General features: G+C 35.7%; 3 protein-coding genes across 3 annotated transcripts in view; 2 read left to right on the top strand and 1 right to left on the bottom strand.

The window, feature by feature from the left end:
• The first annotated feature begins 235 nt into the window (after positions 1–235).
• LOC103436732 (uncharacterized) lies at positions 236–2423 on the top strand. The gene is made up of 4 exons (XM_008375180.4): positions 236–449; positions 1000–1744; positions 1844–1927; positions 2038–2423. The coding sequence occupies exons 2-4, from the start codon at positions 1048–1050 to the stop codon at positions 2082–2084; spliced, it is 828 nt and encodes a 275-aa protein (XP_008373402.3). The 5' UTR covers positions 236–449; positions 1000–1047; the 3' UTR covers positions 2085–2423.
• A 3415-nt stretch (positions 2424–5838) lies between these two features.
• LOC103436733 (catalase isozyme 1) lies at positions 5839–9895 on the top strand. Its single transcript, XM_008375181.4, has 8 exons — positions 5839–6160; positions 6350–6446; positions 7314–7591; positions 7963–8739; positions 8926–9015; positions 9260–9327; positions 9417–9510; positions 9611–9895. The coding sequence occupies exons 1-8, from the start codon at positions 6146–6148 to the stop codon at positions 9668–9670; spliced, it is 1479 nt and encodes a 492-aa protein (XP_008373403.2). The 5' UTR covers positions 5839–6145; the 3' UTR covers positions 9671–9895.
• Positions 9866–18285, bottom strand: part of LOC103429549 (arabinosyltransferase XEG113) — a 64693-nt gene continuing 56273 nt past the window's right edge. The window contains exon 14 of the mRNA XM_070823910.1: positions 9866–10162. Coding sequence (XP_070680011.1) covers positions 10110–10162 — 53 coding nt within the window. The 3' untranslated portion in view covers positions 9866–10109. The remainder of the gene's footprint in view (positions 10163–18285) is intronic.

The raw sequence follows: 18285 nt of genomic DNA, 5'->3' as shown, positions 1-18285 counted from the left end.
TACTAAAATATTAATAACTTAAAAAATAAAAGTTTCCACTACTTCTATTAAAACACGTGGTGTACCATTTGTGTTCCCATCATAATGAAAAATTTGTCCACACGAGCCATCGTGAACTTAAGAAGACGGGCGTAAGAAAATGATAATTCAAGTTAATGGTCTGTCTAGCATCACTCATGAAAAAATCAAGAGTTGAAATTAGGTTAAATAAGAGACAGTTGTCAAAGGGAGGGGTGGAGTCACAGCGTAGGCTGGGCAATGGCTCTTTCGGCACTGCGTGGTCCCTCGTATATTTAATCAAATTTTAAAGGTTTTAACCTCCACCTTTGGAGCCAGTTTTCCTGGTTTGAACCCTCTCCTTTCCTGAGCCCAAGCCTGAGAGTGAGATCCATTGCCGATACCGCTTGCAGTTGCAGATCTCCACAGCTCCAACTTCTTCACCTCCAACGGTAATCCAATACTCTCTTTCTCGCTCTCTCTCAAACACACAGAGATGGCAGATATGTATTACTTAATCGAATGAATGAATCTTGTTCAACTTAATTTCCTATGGCTCTTGGAGCGTTACCCAGCTCAGATCTGTAGTCATTGTGATACTGTTGCTCTCAGTTTAGACCATAGAATTGCGATATGAGTTCCTCTTTCGTTCGAATTGTTTACATACCTAAATCGGACTCGCGAGCTCATCAATTTTGGTTTTCTAGTGAGTAATTAGTGAATTTGAATTGTTGAAATACAGTTTCACTATTTGATTGCAGAAAGTGAATCTTTTAAGTTTGAGATTACTTTCGTTATGGACGGAATTTACAAATTCAGCATAGATTGTTGCTTCCATGCTGAAAATGTTGCGGTTGCCCTTGTAATAATTGTTTGAGTCTTATACACAAAGGGCATCTGAAAACCCTAGCTTAAGATACTGTGTTGTAGCTTGATAGTAATATCTGCAACAAGGATGCATGTATTGATTTTATCTTTCATTTTTCTGTAATGCCTCTGCAGCCAGAACCTTAATTCCAAGCCAAGTTGGTTCTGCTGGTCCTTCGAATAATGAACTCAAATCTCAGCAACAATGCACCGGCCAACAGTGTGCTTGGTTCATCTGTGTGCCATAAGCAATCCACATTACCGGTAAAAAAGGTGGTGTTGAGAGATGTACAGAACGATAATAGAAGCTGTACGCCTAGTTATCCTGAGAATTCTTTTCTAGGACGGCTGCTCGCAGATCCAATTAAGGTTTCTGGAACTAAGATACTCAGCCCTGAGTTTGCGCGGAGCCCTCCTTGCCACCAGTTCACGAGGATCAGCGATCCAAGTGATCATCTCATGCATGGTGGGGTTGTGAAGAAGTTAGACTCAGAACTAGGAAAGCGAAGAGCTCAAGGTGTTAAGGAAGATTGCCTAAATTTCAAACGACATTGTTCGCAAAAGGCGCCAGACCTACCTAAAGAAAGAAACAAGAAGCAAGAGTTAGAGACATCTTGTATACCTGCATTTTCACCAACGCATTGGGCTTCTCCGATTAAATTCTCACCTAGTAGACCACCAGTTCCAAATTTTCTTAGAAAGTCTAGTAATGGCCTTCCAGCTGCTAATTCCAAGCACCTTAGATTTACTCCTGAATCTGAAGTTCCCCAGTCAGTTCTTTCTGAGAGGAACCGTGATGAGGAAAGGACAGAACGGTTTCTACATCTGCAGAACCTCTTGAAACACTTTGACGAGTCTGATCAGAGCGAATATCTCCAGCGTATGTCACTGTTTTCTGGCAATGCTTCTTTAAGATAAAATTTTGCTCTACTAAATGTTTCCAGTACTGAAAATCTCCTTGTTCTGAATGTGTTATCAGTGCTTCGTTGTTTACCTTCATCCGAGCTTAGCAGACATGCCGTTGAGCTAGAGAAAAGATCGATGCAGCTATCAGTTGAGGAAGGTAATCCTACGCAAATGTGTGCTATGATTCACAGTTTAATGCTTGCTCTCGGATCCTCCCTTTGATTTCTTTAATTAAATCACTTCTAGTAATCAATGCATATTATGCAGCAAAAGAGATCCAAAAGATGAAAGCTCTAAATATATTGGGGAAGTGAAAAGCATTCAAAACACATTTGTATCGTTAGCTGTGAAGTTCATATTGAGAAACTGACGCTGCCTCGTCTACTACAATATGTCACTCATGGCGTTTTCTCCAACAAGAGCAACAGGTAGGGTTTTACTCTTACCTGTGTGTATTATCTCAATTCAATTCGTCACTGCTCCAAAATTGTCCAGACTACATAGACCTTTGTTTTCACATTTTTGGTGTCTTTTCTACGGCACAAGAGGTTGTAATTCTTTGCTTCAGTTTTGATTAGGTTCGATGTTTTAGACAAACAATTTTTTATATAATGATAAACTAGAAGTCTCACAGGCAGAGACTTGTACGTCAAGTGGTTAAGAGCGTTTACCCTTGTTTCGAGGTCTTTTATTCAAATTTCATTCTCCAGTATCGCTTGTATAAAAAAAAGAAACGTCACACATGCTATACATGTGAGAATGACAGTTACTACACCAGGAATCGAGAGTTTAAATCGGACAATAGTTGTTTAATTATAGACCAACAAAAAGAAGAAAAATCTAAATGAGCTTATGGAGCGAAGCAAGAGCCATGAAAGTGATTTTTTTCTGGTGGGTGTTTGATGTAACAAAATTGGAGTGGGCGAGAGAGGCTTTTGTGGCTAACCTCACCTCACGGCCCATTCCAACCTTATCAGCATGTTGGCTGTATTTGGCAGCCTTCACACACACTACTTTTCTAATATTATTTTTTGGAGTTTTTTAGGTTACTGCGTTGGCCCATTTAGTTTTTGTGTTGTCAGGTTGCCAATTTGGTTATTGTGTTTGTTTTTAATTTATTTTGTAATAATCAATTTTGTTTAAGATTTCTAGAATTATGAATGGATACTGTCTTAGATTAGCTAACGAGGCCAATACGAGGATCAAATTAGTCAAATCGAAAACATATGGATTAAATTAATTTTTTATTAAGATAATATATTTATATTACTGGTGATCATTATGTTATGTTACAAAATGAGTCAATCAAGAAAATTTAGTGTCAACTCGTCATTTACGGAAGTCGAACCTAATACTCTTTATAATTAATAAAAGTATCACTAAATTGTAGTACGAAGTGATATTGTTCGTTTTTTGTAAAAACTAGCTAAGAGCATCCTTAAGAGAAAGCACTAAATTTTATGTTAAACGAGCAAGTGAACTGTATCAAAAAAATTCCAGTAACTACTCAGTTTAACTTTTTATGTCGAAATTTTAAGAGACTTTGAATATGTTTTATTATTAACAAACCCAATCTACTCGTTTCATTAAAAAAAAAAACAAAAAAACTCCACTAGTTTTATTTTTTTTTAATATTTAACAGGTGAATTTTGCTCTCTAAATTTCAAGAATGATTGCTCCTTTGCTATAATTAAATAGTCTTTTACAACATTTATTAGAGAGAAATTTCATAAATATAACTTTTTTTTAATAAACGATATTATCAGCACTAAAAGAGAGAATGTGGGCTTAGTCTCATAATGAGTTAACAATTATGTGGTTCAATTCGCCTTTGGCGAAAATCGAGCGTAAGACCTCTCACTTACAAATGAGGAGAAATATCATTAAATAGTAATAATATGTGGCTAAATTTAACTTTTTAAAATAATAGAAACTTTTCAATATGTCGAGAACACGGCTTAGCCTACTAATATCATAATATTATTAACTGATTGAAAATTTATCTCATAATATAATGACACTTAATGCACAAAACCATATTTCTAACCCATTAAAAATCTCTTCTAAGAGTTTTGATTGTTTTATATAAATCTTCAAGAGATGCCTCTAATAAACCACCAAAATAGGGTGTTGTAACTTGTAATTCAAGTTTTCAAAGCACATCCCAGAATCAGATAGTCTTTATGTAATTACAAAGAGCACACGTTTCAAGGTGTTTATCGTATACGTGGCGTCGTAGGAGCGTACAATGTCAGCCGGCATCAGTGGTTGCGCATTGATGTTAGCAAAACACCAAAACTAGGATAAGGAAGGATGAATGCATGACGTTCTCAATTTTTTTCCACCTTGATCTCTGTCTTTTTGCGATTACCATACAAAATATCAGCGACGTTTCGCAATATATCGCATACCTGCACGCTAATATTGGTTCTTGTCGTTTGAATGATTTTTCACTTGTACCTAATTATTAATATAATTATATGTAAGGTGGACTTATATTTTTATATTTGAAATTGATAAAGTGTTTTTTTTTTTTTTAAAAGAAGATAATTGGTGACAATTCACAATTATCTATTCCTTTAGGGTCCAGAGAAACTATTTTTATATGTGAATTTATAAAGCGTTGATTCATTATTTTTTTAAGTGGATATTGTATCATGTGTGGTACTTTTTTTCTTGTTTCGATATGTTTTTAGGTAGTTTTTGCTTTGAGAAGATTTTACCAAAGGCCACACTATTAATCTCCAATGATATATCAAAAAGTAGGCAAATTAAGTGGCAAAATTATATTTCTTTCGTCTATAACATCTTTATTTATCTTTTAGCTTTGTCATCTTTCTCCACTTTTATTATAGAGATATATGTGGCGCCCTATTTGCCTACTTTGAGAAAATAGGCAAAATTTATCAATTGACTATTACATTGGAGTTAGTTTTTGCCTATGTGACTCATTAAAATGAATTCTCTTCCTTACATGATTAGAGATGTTCTAAGACTAAAAGCATATTCAATGAATTTTTTAATGAGCTTTTAACTAGATTTAGAGAAAATGTAAAAATTTAATCTCTAATCACACTCCACGCTAAGAGCTTTTTAAGCATAGATAAAATCGAGTTCCCACTCTGATTTGTCATTTAAGCGAAGAAAAACTCAAATATTTTCTTCTCAAACAACGTGGGTACAAAATTTGTGAAATTGGGTTGATTTTCTTTGATGAGACAATACTCTAATTTAAAAAAAAAATATTATTCTTATTAAGAGGAGTGGAATGGTTGAAAACTATTACAATAATGAGTTTCAAACCCAAGACTCATGAATAAAAAGCCAAAACCACATTCGCCTGAATGTTGGACTACATGCAAAACAATACTATAACTGAGAGAAGAGGAATCTCATCAGATTTTTTTTTATAAATATTATTGCATTGAATATATCACACGAAAACCTGTATGTCTAGTATTTATCATTTTTCTATGTAAAAGGACTTAGTGATAATCATTCCGATTTTGTGACGATAAATTGGTGAAGATATGTAGTGACCTTCTAGCTGTGTGTGTGGATAAAATTTAGAAATTTAATCTCTAATCACACTCCACACTAAGAGCTTCTTTAAGCGAAGATAAAATTGAGTTCTCACCCTGAATTGTCATTTAAGCAAAGACAAACCCAAATATCTTCTTCTCAAACGACGTGGTACAAAATTTGTGAAATTAGGTTTATTTTCTTTGATGAGACAATACTCTAATTATTTTTAAAATTATATTATTAAGGGGAATGCAAGGATTGAAAACTATTACAATAATGAGTTTTAAACTCATGACTCATGAATGAAAAGTCAAAACCATGTTCGCTTGAATATTGGACTACATGCAAAATAAAACTATAACTGAAAGAAGAGGAAAATGATATTATACATGCAAAACGGGGCCAATTTTTCATACAATTTTTTTATAATCTTGTCACATTTTTTATTTATTTATAATTGTTGAATTGAATAAAGAAACCCTATAAGTCTAATATTTATCATTTTTCCCTTTAAATGGTGCAAAATTCCGTTTCAAAGGAGTTGGCGATAATCATTACGACTCGTGACGATAAATTGGCAAAAATATGTAATGACCTTCCAGCTGTGTGTACGTTGTTGCCAAAGATAACGTGAGGTCGAGAGAGGAAATTGGTAATTTCACACAAAATCGCGCGGGACGCCCACGGGCCACGACCCATACCCAAAGCCGAAACTCAACGTCTATAAATACCCCAAATTTGCTTGCATTTCATCCTTCGATTGCCCGCCTGAGAGAGTGGCTTACCCCCTTCCTTTGCTCACCTCTTACCTTCTCCATCAAGCTCTCTCTCTCTAACCTGACCTTCCTCCATGGATCCTTACAGGGTACTACTCTAATCTTAATCTTAATCTTAATCTTTCTGGGATGTTTTCTTTTTTACTTGTTTATGCTCTTAATTGATTTATTTAAGTTTGATTTTCTTGTTGAATTACTTTTCTTGTTTATTTTCTCGGCTACCAAACAGAGCCCTCTCTAATGGATTTGGGTTGGTTTGTTTTTGTGTGTTGTTGCAGCACCGCCCTTCAAGTGCTTTCAATTCCCCGTTCTGGACCACCAATTCCGGTGCTCCAGTTTGGAACAACAACTCTTCTCTCACTGTTGGACCCAGAGGTGATTTAATTCTTTATCCACCTTTAATTTATCTATTTGTTTATTTGCTTTTGACGGATTTTCAATTGCAAATTTGCTTCAAGTTTTACTTTTTTGCGTTTTTTTAGTTGCACATCGCTTTTCAAGCACCTTGTGAATAATCATAATCATGTTTTGATGCTGTTATCTGTGTATGCTCGGATATTCTGTCTATGTTATTGTGAGCTACAAGATGACTTTTTGGATGTTTGTATCGGATTCTCTCGCCTCCTATTCTCATCCCCTTCCCTCCCCTCCTCTCATACATTGTTTTTTGTCTTATTGTTTCTATAAAAAAAAACTCAATATAAGATGTTGACGTGGCTTAACCGTGACCTGTGTCCGTTCAAATAGGAGGGGAGGGAAGGAGAGAGAGATTAAGAGGGGAGAGAATCCTCCTCCGTTTGTATCACTACCAAGTTGAAGATGATTATTATTTTGAAACTCTTGTTGTTTTTCAGATATATATGCACACACACATATATATATATATATACACACATATTTATATAGTTTGTATTTGAAGTTAGAATTTTCCCTATTTGACATTTATGTTCAAATTTCTCAACTATAGTTCCCAGTCTGTTGGTTTTCAACGAATTCCTGCGGGTCCCTTTTTTTCATTGCTTCTTGGGTTGTCAAGATGATTTTTTGATCGCCTGGTTGCCTGAAACTAAATAAAAGTTACTATCTTTGCAAGTGAGAGCAGTCATCTATATTTGACATACTTTATAAAATGTATAGCCGCTAATTTCATTTTTATCACATCTTTTGCATGTAATCAGGATGGTTGATTATGTCGAGTTGAGTAGATGCAGTTAAGAATTTAATTCTTTGTCTATTTGTCAGGTCCAATTCTGCTTGAGGACTACCATCTGGTGGAGAAACTCGCCAATTTTGATAGAGAACGGATCCCAGAGCGTGTTGTCCATGCTAGGGGAGCCAGTGCAAAAGGTTTCTTTGAGGTCACCCATGATATTTCTCACCTTTCATGTGCTGACTTCCTTCGAGCCCCTGGAGTTCAGACACCTGTCATTGTGCGTTTCTCCACTGTTATCCATGAGCGTGGCAGCCCTGAAACCCTGAGGGATCCTCGTGGTTTTGCAGTGAAGTTTTACACCAGAGAGGTGACGTTTCAATGGCTTATTGATGTTTTATGACCTCTGGATAATGATGGTTGAGTTTTGACACGTCGATGATCATAATTATATTCAACAGCATATTTATAGTTAAAAATATGCAGTGGTATCTCGAGTCACAGCTCCAGTGACAAATACTTCATATTTAACTAAACCCGGTAGTCTTGTGACTTCCATGAAATATGGCATTCATGCTTTTCTTTTCTTTTTTAAATATTGTTTTGATTCTACAGATTGTTGATTTCTTTGTAACATTATTATTAACTAACTCTTGGAAATCATTTGGTCCTAATGTTTTTGCTTGTTTATACATGCATTCCTTTCTTTACTCATGCCGTGACTTTATTTTTCTTAAACAGGGTAATTTTGACTTGGTGGGAAATAATTTCCCCGTCTTTTTTGTCCGTGATGGAATGAAATTCCCGGACATGGTCCATGCTCTCAAACCGAACCCTAAGTCCCACATCCAAGAGAATTGGAGGATCCTTGACTTCTTCTCCCACCATCCAGAAAGCCTGCACATGTTCACCTTCCTATTGGATGACCTGGGAGTTCCACAAGATTACAGGCACATGGAAGGGTCTGGTGTTAACACCTATACTCTTATCAGTAAGACCGGGAAGGCACACTACGTGAAATTTCATTGGAAACCCACTTGTGGAGTCAAGTGTTTGTTGGAGGATGAGGCTATCAAGGTTGGAGGAGCAAATCACAGCCACGCTACCCAGGATCTCTATGACTCCATCGCAGCTGGCAACTACCCGGAGTGGAAACTTTTTATTCAGACAATTGATCCTGATCATGAAGACAGATTTGACTTTGACCCACTTGATGTTACTAAGACCTGGCCTGAAGATATTCTTCCCCTGCAGCCAGTTGGACGTTTGGTACTGAATAAGAACATTGATAACTTCTTTGCAGAGAATGAACAACTTGCTTTCTGCCCTGCCATTGTTGTCCCTGGTGTCTATTATTCAGATGATAAGTTGCTCCAAACTCGAATCTTCTCCTATTCTGATACTCAGAGGCACCGTCTTGGCCCGAACTATCTGCAGCTCCCAGTTAATGCTCCCAAGTGTTCTCATCACAACAATCACCATGAAGGGTTTATGAATTTCATGCACAGAGATGAGGAGGTACTTTTGCTCTTTTGAATTTCTTTTCCAAGTACGATACCACTTTTTCCCTCAATTGCTGACACTTATTGACTGTCTTGTAGCCTTTTTACACTTGCGTTGCTAAAGATTCAGACATGTGCTTAAATTTTCACTTGTTTGTTCATCAAAGTTTTCTCTGCTCAGATGCCATACTGTTTTCTGTAGGTTAACTACTTCCCATCAAGGTATGATCCTGTTCGCCATGCTGAGACCTTCCCAATTCCTTCTAATATTTGCACTGGAAAGCGTGAGAAGGTCAGTTTGTATCAATGTAGAAGAATTCATGTAAATTTCCCTTGGTTTTCCCATGTTCTTGTTTTCTGTGTTTTTCTTTTTACCTGAAACTTGAAAGCACTTGGAATGTAAAAAGTTTTTCTTTTTACCTGATACGTGCATGAATGCTTGTTGCATTTCTGAATCCTTTTGGTGTGCTGCACATCATGATTCATCTAGCAACTTTGCGTTTAATTTGTGTATGGTGGTTTTGTTGGATATGCAGTGCGTCATTGAGAAGGAGAACAACTTCAAGCAACCTGGAGAGAGATACAGATCTTGGGCACCCGACAGGTAGCTGCCAACCCTAGGATGTCTCTATGCGGAAATAAATGTATTTAAAGTTTTAAACGTCATGTTCATAATCTAAATGTTCATTGCAGGCAAGAGCGATTCCTCCACCGATGGGTTGATGCCCTATCCGATCCTCGTGTCACCTATGAAATTCGCAGCATTTGGATCTCATACTGGTCTCAGGTGAGTGCATACATGCAAAGTATTCGCATTTGTGAATTGGTATAATTGGATGTGATTTTTTACTCGAACATGATGTGTGCTGGTGGTAATTGAAATGCAGGCTGACCGATCTTTTGGTCAAAAACTGGCATCTCGTCTTAACGTGAGGCCGAGCATTTGAGGGTGATGCCAATGCAAGATGTTTGAGTTTCGAGAAGACATAGTGAAAGGGAAGGTGTGGGAGGATAGAAGAAATCAAATGTTAACTTGATCATACTAAATTTCGCATCTAAGTGACGTGTAGCCTCAATGTAATAAGTCGGAATCGTTGGTACTATGCAACTCCAATGTAATCAGTGCCAGTTGCAGGCACCGATTCTTAATATAAAGTTTTCCATTTCTTTTATTGGAGCTACATATGAAGATTATGAATGATACACCTGAAAAAGATTTCTTTAATACACAACACTATTTCTCCCAGTCTTAATATGGATGCAGTCCTCTTCGTTTCTATTCATGTAGGTAAGTTAGGAACTAATTCGTTTGTCAGATACTTTCCCATACTCCTCGTCTTTGTATTTCCTTTGACAGATACACGTACAGATATCGCTCCGTTTATCTTACGGTGGTGGGTGATCGTCCTCACGGGTTTGAGGAGGGATAGGTCTCCAACCTGGTTTCTCATCCCAGTACATGTCACGGGTTTAAGCATGACATTCACCTGCGCTACAGTACACTTTTGTTAGCTTCCACCTCCAGAAGGGATTTCACAGTAGGACCTTGAGATACACCAATGTTCCTATGAATTATTTGTGCAGTTCTTGGAAGCTTCACTCTGTACAAACCCATTAATCTAAAGAGTGAAACTTAATCAGTTTCAACGAGATGTAAGATTTGACAAAAAGAAAAAAACTAGAAAATCAATTGTCCACTGGTAGATGTAGGAAAATAATTAAATAACCGCTGTATGCCTCTTTGTCTCTCCTCGAATCTTTTTTTTTTTCTTTTCAGTTTATAGAAATTTCAACCATGAATTTTCCTTGGAACTTTTCATGTTCTGTTAATCAGGGATTAGAGACAGTATTTTGTAGCTCAGCCAAAACCTAATGTTTATAATAAAAAGGGTCCATACATATGCAGAAAAATGCATTATTTCATGTTGGAGCAATATTAGAAAATTTGAGAAATATAAAATAATTCCAATAATAATAATAGTAAAGAAATTCACAACATCACATGTGTACAAAATTAATATCAACAACTAGAGAGAAAGTTAGAAAAACTGACAAATTTGGAGATTGAGGCTTGCATAAATGCAATGTCCTAAAAACAGAACTTCGCCCCTACTCTTGTGTGCTTGTAGTTCGGTAGCGTTTGTCTCATAGGATTCAACAATCTTTAATCCGAAGTCAAAACACTTCAATCTTCGGACTCTGGCAAACTTTATATATTCCGTACTCTCAATGTACGACTTGGAATTTGACAAACGAAGAATGAGAGAAATAGAGTGGGAAAACCCTATTTCTCAAGAGTAAAAATTAACTCTAATTTTGTATATATTAATAATAATGGTTTCATGAGTTTATATAGAACCCAAGTACTTCTTGTTAAAGAGATGTAACTTTTCATCTATAAGTATACATTATTTGACAAGGGAATGCACCTAAATAACATAACATTTTTCTAAGAAATATGGTTAACACTATTTTTCATTCAATTATTAAAATTATATATTACAATATTTTTGTATTATAATATATAATTTCCAATATTCCATCTCAACAATAATGAATTCCAAACTTGTAAACCTAAACCCTAAAACCTTAAGTACATATCCTAGTACACTGTTATTTGATTAATTAGAGGACTGATTTTGTCCCTTATCCTTATGCCCAAACCAATAAGCAAAACAGCATAGTATCTATAGTGTGTACGAAGGTGACCAATTTAAATTGCACTGTGTTAAAGTTGAACCATCCAATATAAAACCAAATAGCTACTAGTGGAGAGGCCCAAGACTGTATATGTTGAGATACACGAATTAAGAGTTTTGTATTTTCAAACCTCATGTGTGGCTGGTCTGAGCCATACAGATGGATAAATTGTCCCACTCACACACCTTGTCAGAGTTAGAGAATGCAATAAAAAAACCAGTGGATTATTAGAGGAGAAGCCCGTGATTTATACATTGAGATACAAGACTTAGAATATCTGATTTGAGATTTCTATATTCTCATAGAACTTAGAAGATATCTCTGTATGTACTTATGATTATCAGTCATGATCCCACTATATTGTTAGACATGCAGGTCCTTGCAAGGTTTACACCTTTGAACGAGAAAATAATAACTAAGCCTGGTCTCTGATATTTTATGAAGCATGCAAAATGGAACATGTATTAATAAGCCCCCAATTTCCATATATGATAAATTGATGATGATGATTGCATCAACACTTGTGTTAATGGTGAATTGTAATTTCACCCAGGTACATCTAAACAAATCAAACTCAAACTCAAACTCATTTAATGATCCGAAACTAAATTCATTCACGCATATATTGTTGGTGTATTTCATTAATGTTGGACTATATTAGTATTTTATGTATTATATTATTTGGGTTTTCTTATAAGTTTGGTTTGGGCCTAACCTGTTAGCATTAGGGTTAGGGTTAGTTTATTACAAATAGAGTGCTTTGTTATTCATTAGAAAACAAGTTAGTCACAATGTAGCATTCTAGGGTTTTGTAACCGTTCGGGCATTTTCGTTAGTTTAATAATATTCCTATTATTTTGTAGTCTTGTTCGTTGCGTACTCTGATATTCAACTATTAATACATATAATACATATATATATATATTGATATTCAACTATTAATACATATAATACATATATATATATATATATATATATATATATATATATATATATATATATATATGTACACACACACATGATGTTGCGTGAGAGATTGGCTGCATTCTCTTATTTCTTGTATTGAAGAAGTATGGCTGCAGTGACGTGTCTTTTCAATTGAAGAAGCATGGTTGCAGTTCCATGTCTCTTGGATTGAAGAAGTACAACTAAGGGATATGTCCCTTGCTATGAAATCAGAAAGTTATGACTTCTTGTAGTTTCGTGTCACTAGCAATAGGATTGCATCTTTTCAGAAAATGAAAGGATGCAGTAGGGTGCGACTTTGATTAAAAGATGTATCCTTCAGTGATAATGATGCAAGAAAGAACATGACTTTTTATATGCACACTTTGATCCATATTCAAAGGGTTCCATAGTATCTATAAATAGCCTATGTTGGTTGCATATTTGGATATACAATTCTTCAAACAATATTTTCTTATCATCTTTCTCTCCATCAAAATCATACAGTTTTCTTTTAGAAGATTTTAAGGGAATTTCAGTTCTTGCTAAACCAAAATTTCAAATTTTGTTGTATCCTGGAAGTGATTTGCTTTAGACCCATTAGCAAACTCATATTAGAGTGGGGGCAAATATCACTTTAAGAAAAACGTATTTACGTGCCTCAAAGTCATTTTTCTGTGTAATTCTCAACCTTATTCTTACAATCTTAAAGTGATATTCGCAATGGAGAAAATGTCCGAAACTATGGCTTTATCTGCAATGAACAACGGTGCTTTCTGGAAACTCGACAAGTTCGATGGAACCAATTTCATGCGCTAGAAAGTCAAAATACGCTGGATGCTGACGGCCCTAAAAATTGCCTATGTTCTTGATCCAAATCTGCAGTCAATTCTTGAACCTAATGATGCAGATACTGAACAAATTATTGCCAACAAAAAGAAGCGTGAAGACGATGAATTGATGTGCATAGGACATATCTTGAATACTTTGTCGGATTGGCTCTACAATTTATTTTCTACAACTCAATTTCGAAGGGAAATCTGGAATGCTCTTGAAGAGAAATAAACATTGGAGAAAAAAAGTACTGATAAATTTATCATGTTTAAGTTCTATGAATTCACAATGACTGATGGCAAATCCATTGTGGATCAAGTTCAAGATTTGTTACTTTTGGTCACAAAGCTTTGTGAAGTCAAAATAATTGTTCCGGATGCATTACAAGTAGGGGCTATCATGTCAAAATTACCCCCTGGTTAGAACAATTATAGAAATAAGCTTTTGCATATGGCAGAAGATTTAAGTCTCCAATATCTCTTGAAGAGGATCCAAATTGAAGAGGAAACTCGGAAACGAGAAAAATATTTTTTCTCACAAGACTTCACTAAGATTAATTATATTGAAGGGAGCAAGAGTGAGTTCAAAAAGAACTTGAAAGCAAATAACCTAGGAAAGTTCAAAAAGACATCTTTTGGCACCAACAATGGCAAGAAAAATGCAACTTGCGACCATTGTGGAAAGAAATGACACTTTATTCGTGATTGCAGGTTCAAGAAAAATGAGGATGCCAAATTAAACAAAGCAAATATGGTAAAGGAAGCTCATACTGAAGATATAATTGCTATGGTGTTTGAAATGCAAATTGGCATGATCACTGAATTGAACATGGCTGCAGCTGTTAAATCTTTTGAATGGTGGCTTGATTTTGGTGCTACCATACATGTTTGCAATGATAGAACACAATTCAAGATCTACAAAACTGAAGAGGATGGTCAAGAAGTACTAATGGGCAATCACAAATTCACAATGGTGCTAAGGTTCTTAGAAAAGGGGCTATTGAACTAGAATTCACTTATGGAAAAACAATAACTTTGACAAATGTTTTTCATGTCCCAAACATTAAGAAAAATCTTGTATCTGCAAATTTAATGTGTAAAAGTGGTATTAAAGTGGTGTTGGAAGCCGATAAATTTATACTGTCAAAGAATGGTGTATTTGTTGGTATGGGTTATTCATTTGATGGAATGTTCAAACTCAGTATCAATAAAGTGAATTCTTCTGTTTATATTGTTGGTTCTTCTTCTACTTTATGGCATTCTCGTTTAGAATATTTAAATTATAGATCTTAAAAATATTTGTCTAAACATGGTTTAATTTCTTGTAAAGATGTTACATTTAAAAATTGTGAAATCTGCACACAAGCTAAAATTACAAAGAAACCTTTTCAAAAAGTAGAAAGAAATACTAAAATATTATATTTAGTTCATTCTAATATATGTGAGTTTAATGGTGTTTTAACTAGAGGAGGAAAACACTATTTTATTACTTTCATTGATGATTGTTCTAGATTTACTTATGTTTATTTAATGTCTAATAAAGATGAAGCCTTTGAGTTTTTTTTCAAACGATATAAGGCTGAGGTTGAAAACCAAAAGGAAAGGACAATTAAAATCTTTAGGAGTGATAGAGGTGGTGAATATTTTTCAAATGAATTCTCTTTGTTTTGTGAAGAACATGGAATCATTCATCAGAAAACTGCACCTTACATTCCACAACAAAATGGCTTAGCAGAAAGAAAGAATATGACACTCACTAATATGATTAATTCAATGATCATAAGTGCAAATGTTCCTACCTATGTATGGGGTGAAGCTCTTTTTGCAGCATGCCATATACAAAATAAAATTATCTCTAAGAAAACTCATGTGTCACCATATGAAGTATGGAAGGGCAAAATGCCAAATTTGGATTATTTAAGAGTTTGGGGGTGTTTGTCATTTTATAGGTATCACGACCCTAAAAGGTCCAAATTAGGTCCTAAAGGCATAAAAAGTATTTTTGCAAGATATGCCCAGAACTTTAAAGCATACAGATTGCTTGATGTGAACTCAAATGTCATTGTTGAGTCAAGAGATGTAGAGTTCTTTGAGGATAAATTCTATAATGACCCTAGTCCTAGTTCAGTTGAAGAACATAATCAACAATCAGTGTCGAAAAAAAATCCCAGTTCAATTTCCGGCACCAAAAAGAGAAAGGAACCAGAGGATGTTCTAGAACGTAGGAAAAGTCAAAGGGTCATAAAAGAAAAGAATTTAGGTCATGATTTTATATCTTCAGAAGCCATTTTATTTTTGGTGGAAGGAAACAGAGAAAAGGTTCTACATAAAATACCCTTCATTTTAAATGTAGAAGGAGATCCTGTAACTTTAAAAGAGCAATGACTTCTAGAGATGTTGCTTTTTGGAAAGAAGTTGTAGATGATGAGATGAACTCATTGTTATCCAACCAAACTTGGACTTTGGTTGACTTACCACATGGATCCAAACCAATTGGTTGTAAGTGGGTGTTTAGAAGGAAATATAATACTGATGGTTCTCTGCAAACCTTCAAAGCCCGATTGGTAGCCAAAAATCTTAGACAGAAAAAGGAAGTTGACTACTTTGACACCTATGCACCAGTTGCAAGAATCACCTCCACTAGAGTGTTGTTTACTTTGGCATTTGTATATAACCTATATGTACATCAAATGGACGTGAAAACAACCTTTCTAAATGGGGATTTGGATGAAGAGATATATATGGAGCAGCCAAAAGGATTTGTTCTTCCCGGTAATGAAAATAAGGTTTGTAAATTAGTGAAATCACTATATGGTCTAAAACAAGTGCCGAAACAATGGCATGAAAAATTTGATTTGTCATTTTGTCAAATGGTTTTAGACATAATAATGCCGATAAGTGTATTTATTCGAAATTCACTGATGAATATGGTGTTGTCATATGCTTATATGTAAATGATTTACTAATATTTGGGACCAACATGAAAGCTATATCCGAAACTAAGAAGGATCTAAATTCAAATTTCAAAATGAAAGATTTGAATGAAGTGGATACTATCTTAGGGATAAAAGTAAGGAGACATGATGGGGGTTTTGCATTATGCCAGTCACACTATGTTGAAAAATTATTATAGAAGTATAAGCGTTTGCAAATAAAAAAAGCACCAACCCCTTATGACTCTAAGATCAACATGCTAGTAAATTCTGGCAGATCAGTTGCACAACTTGAGTATGCTAGTGTAATTGGAGGATTGATGTATGCTTCACATAATACAAGGCCAGATATAACATTTGCTGTTTGTAAGCTTTCAAGATACACTAGCAACCCTAGCACATTACATTGGAAAGCAATTTGTAGAGCTTTTGGTTATCTTAAAAAGACTACTAATTTGGGTCTATTTTATTCAAGATTTCTAGCGGTACTAGAAGGGTACTCAGATGCTAGTTGGCTCACTAACGCAAGCGATAATAAATCCATGACATGATGGATATTCACTATTGGGGGAGGTGCTGTTTCTTTGATATCAAAGAAACAAACTGTTATATCACACTCCACTATGGAATCTGAGTTTATAGTGTTGATGCACAAAACCGGAGGTTTTAGGACAACGTAAATCCGACGGTGAATTTGCAAGTAATGTAAATAACACAAGATGTATCGTGGTTCACCCTAAGGTTTGGGCTACGTCCACACTGATTATTGTATTTCTCTGAGAGGATTGTGAGGGAGAGAACCTCTGTAATGTGAGAGAGGATGTGAGAGGGTGATGGGACTTCAGGCCTAAGAGTTGGCTTCTCCCAATTGTGAGGGTGATGAGTCATTTTATAGAATAAAGGCTCCTCACTTATTACATATTTGCCCATTCATTTATTACATAATTACATTTAAGTCCTTGAGTATTTGCATGAGATCTAAATACGAAGGTCCTAAGTATGGTATAAACAGTAGTCCTCCAAGTCTTCAGTCAAGAGAGTCTTTTGGCTAGAGACTTGAAATTCAGTCTATGTGTGGGCTGAAGTAACTAGATGTCGTCTTGAACTAATACTTGATATGAGGCAGTGCTCAAAGTGAAATGATGCTCATCTAGAAGTAACACATGTTGCGAAGCTGCTCTGCTTGTGGCTTATGTTGCCTTGGGTAGCTTGGCTTATGGCGTTGATGGTGAAGGGGTCCCTTTTATAGAATAAGGGCTCGCTCCTCAATACATAAATGATAGGCTAGAGTTGATGCTCTCTAATGATGGTGAGGGAGTCTCTTTTATAGAATAAGGGCTCGCTCCTCAATACATAAAGAATGGGCTAAGTCCCCCAAGTATTTTTCATGAGGCCCAGTTGAGACCCAATATATGGTGTATAGTGTAGTGTATATTGTAGTCCCCCAAGTCTTCGGTCAATAGAGTTTGTTGGCTGGAGACTTCAAATTGAATCCATGTATGGGCCGAAGTGGCGGTTGTTCAAAGGTGGTATTTGTATACCCTGTGTTGATGCATAAAACCGGAAGTCTTGGAACAATGTAAATCCGACCGTGAATCTGCAAGTAATGTAAATAACACAAGATGTATCGTGGTTCACCCCAAGGTTTGGGCTACGTCCACATTGATTGTATTTATTTGAGGGAGAGAGAGCTTTGAGAGTAGAAGAGGTGAGAGGGCCTAGGAATCGGCCTCCTCAATTGTGAGGGTGAGGGGTCCTTTTATAGAATAAGGACTCATCACTTATTACATAATTGGCCCTTCCTTTATCACATAATTACATTTAAGTCCCCGAGTATTTGTACAAGATCTAAATACGAGGCCCTAAATATGGTATAAACAGTAGTCCCCCAAGTCTTCAGTCAAGAAAGTCTTTTAGCTGGAGACTTGAAATTCAGTCAATGTGTGGGTTGAAGTAACTAGATGTTGTCTTGAACTGATGCTCATCATAAGGCGGTGCTCAAAGTGAAATGATGCTCAACTATAAGTAGCACATGTTGCGAAGCTGCTCGGCTTGTGGTTTATGTTGCCTTGGTTGGCTCGGCTTGTGGCACTTGAAGGTGAGGGTGTCCTTTTTATAGAATAAGGGCTCGCTCCTCAATACATAAATGAT

This window comes from Malus domestica, chromosome 06 (assembly GCF_042453785.1).
Source record: "Malus domestica chromosome 06, GDT2T_hap1".
NCBI classification, from domain to species: Eukaryota; Viridiplantae; Streptophyta; class Magnoliopsida; order Rosales; family Rosaceae; genus Malus; species Malus domestica.
Note: the sequence above shows the minus strand (reverse complement) of the source record. Positions and strands in the feature narration are given on the sequence as shown.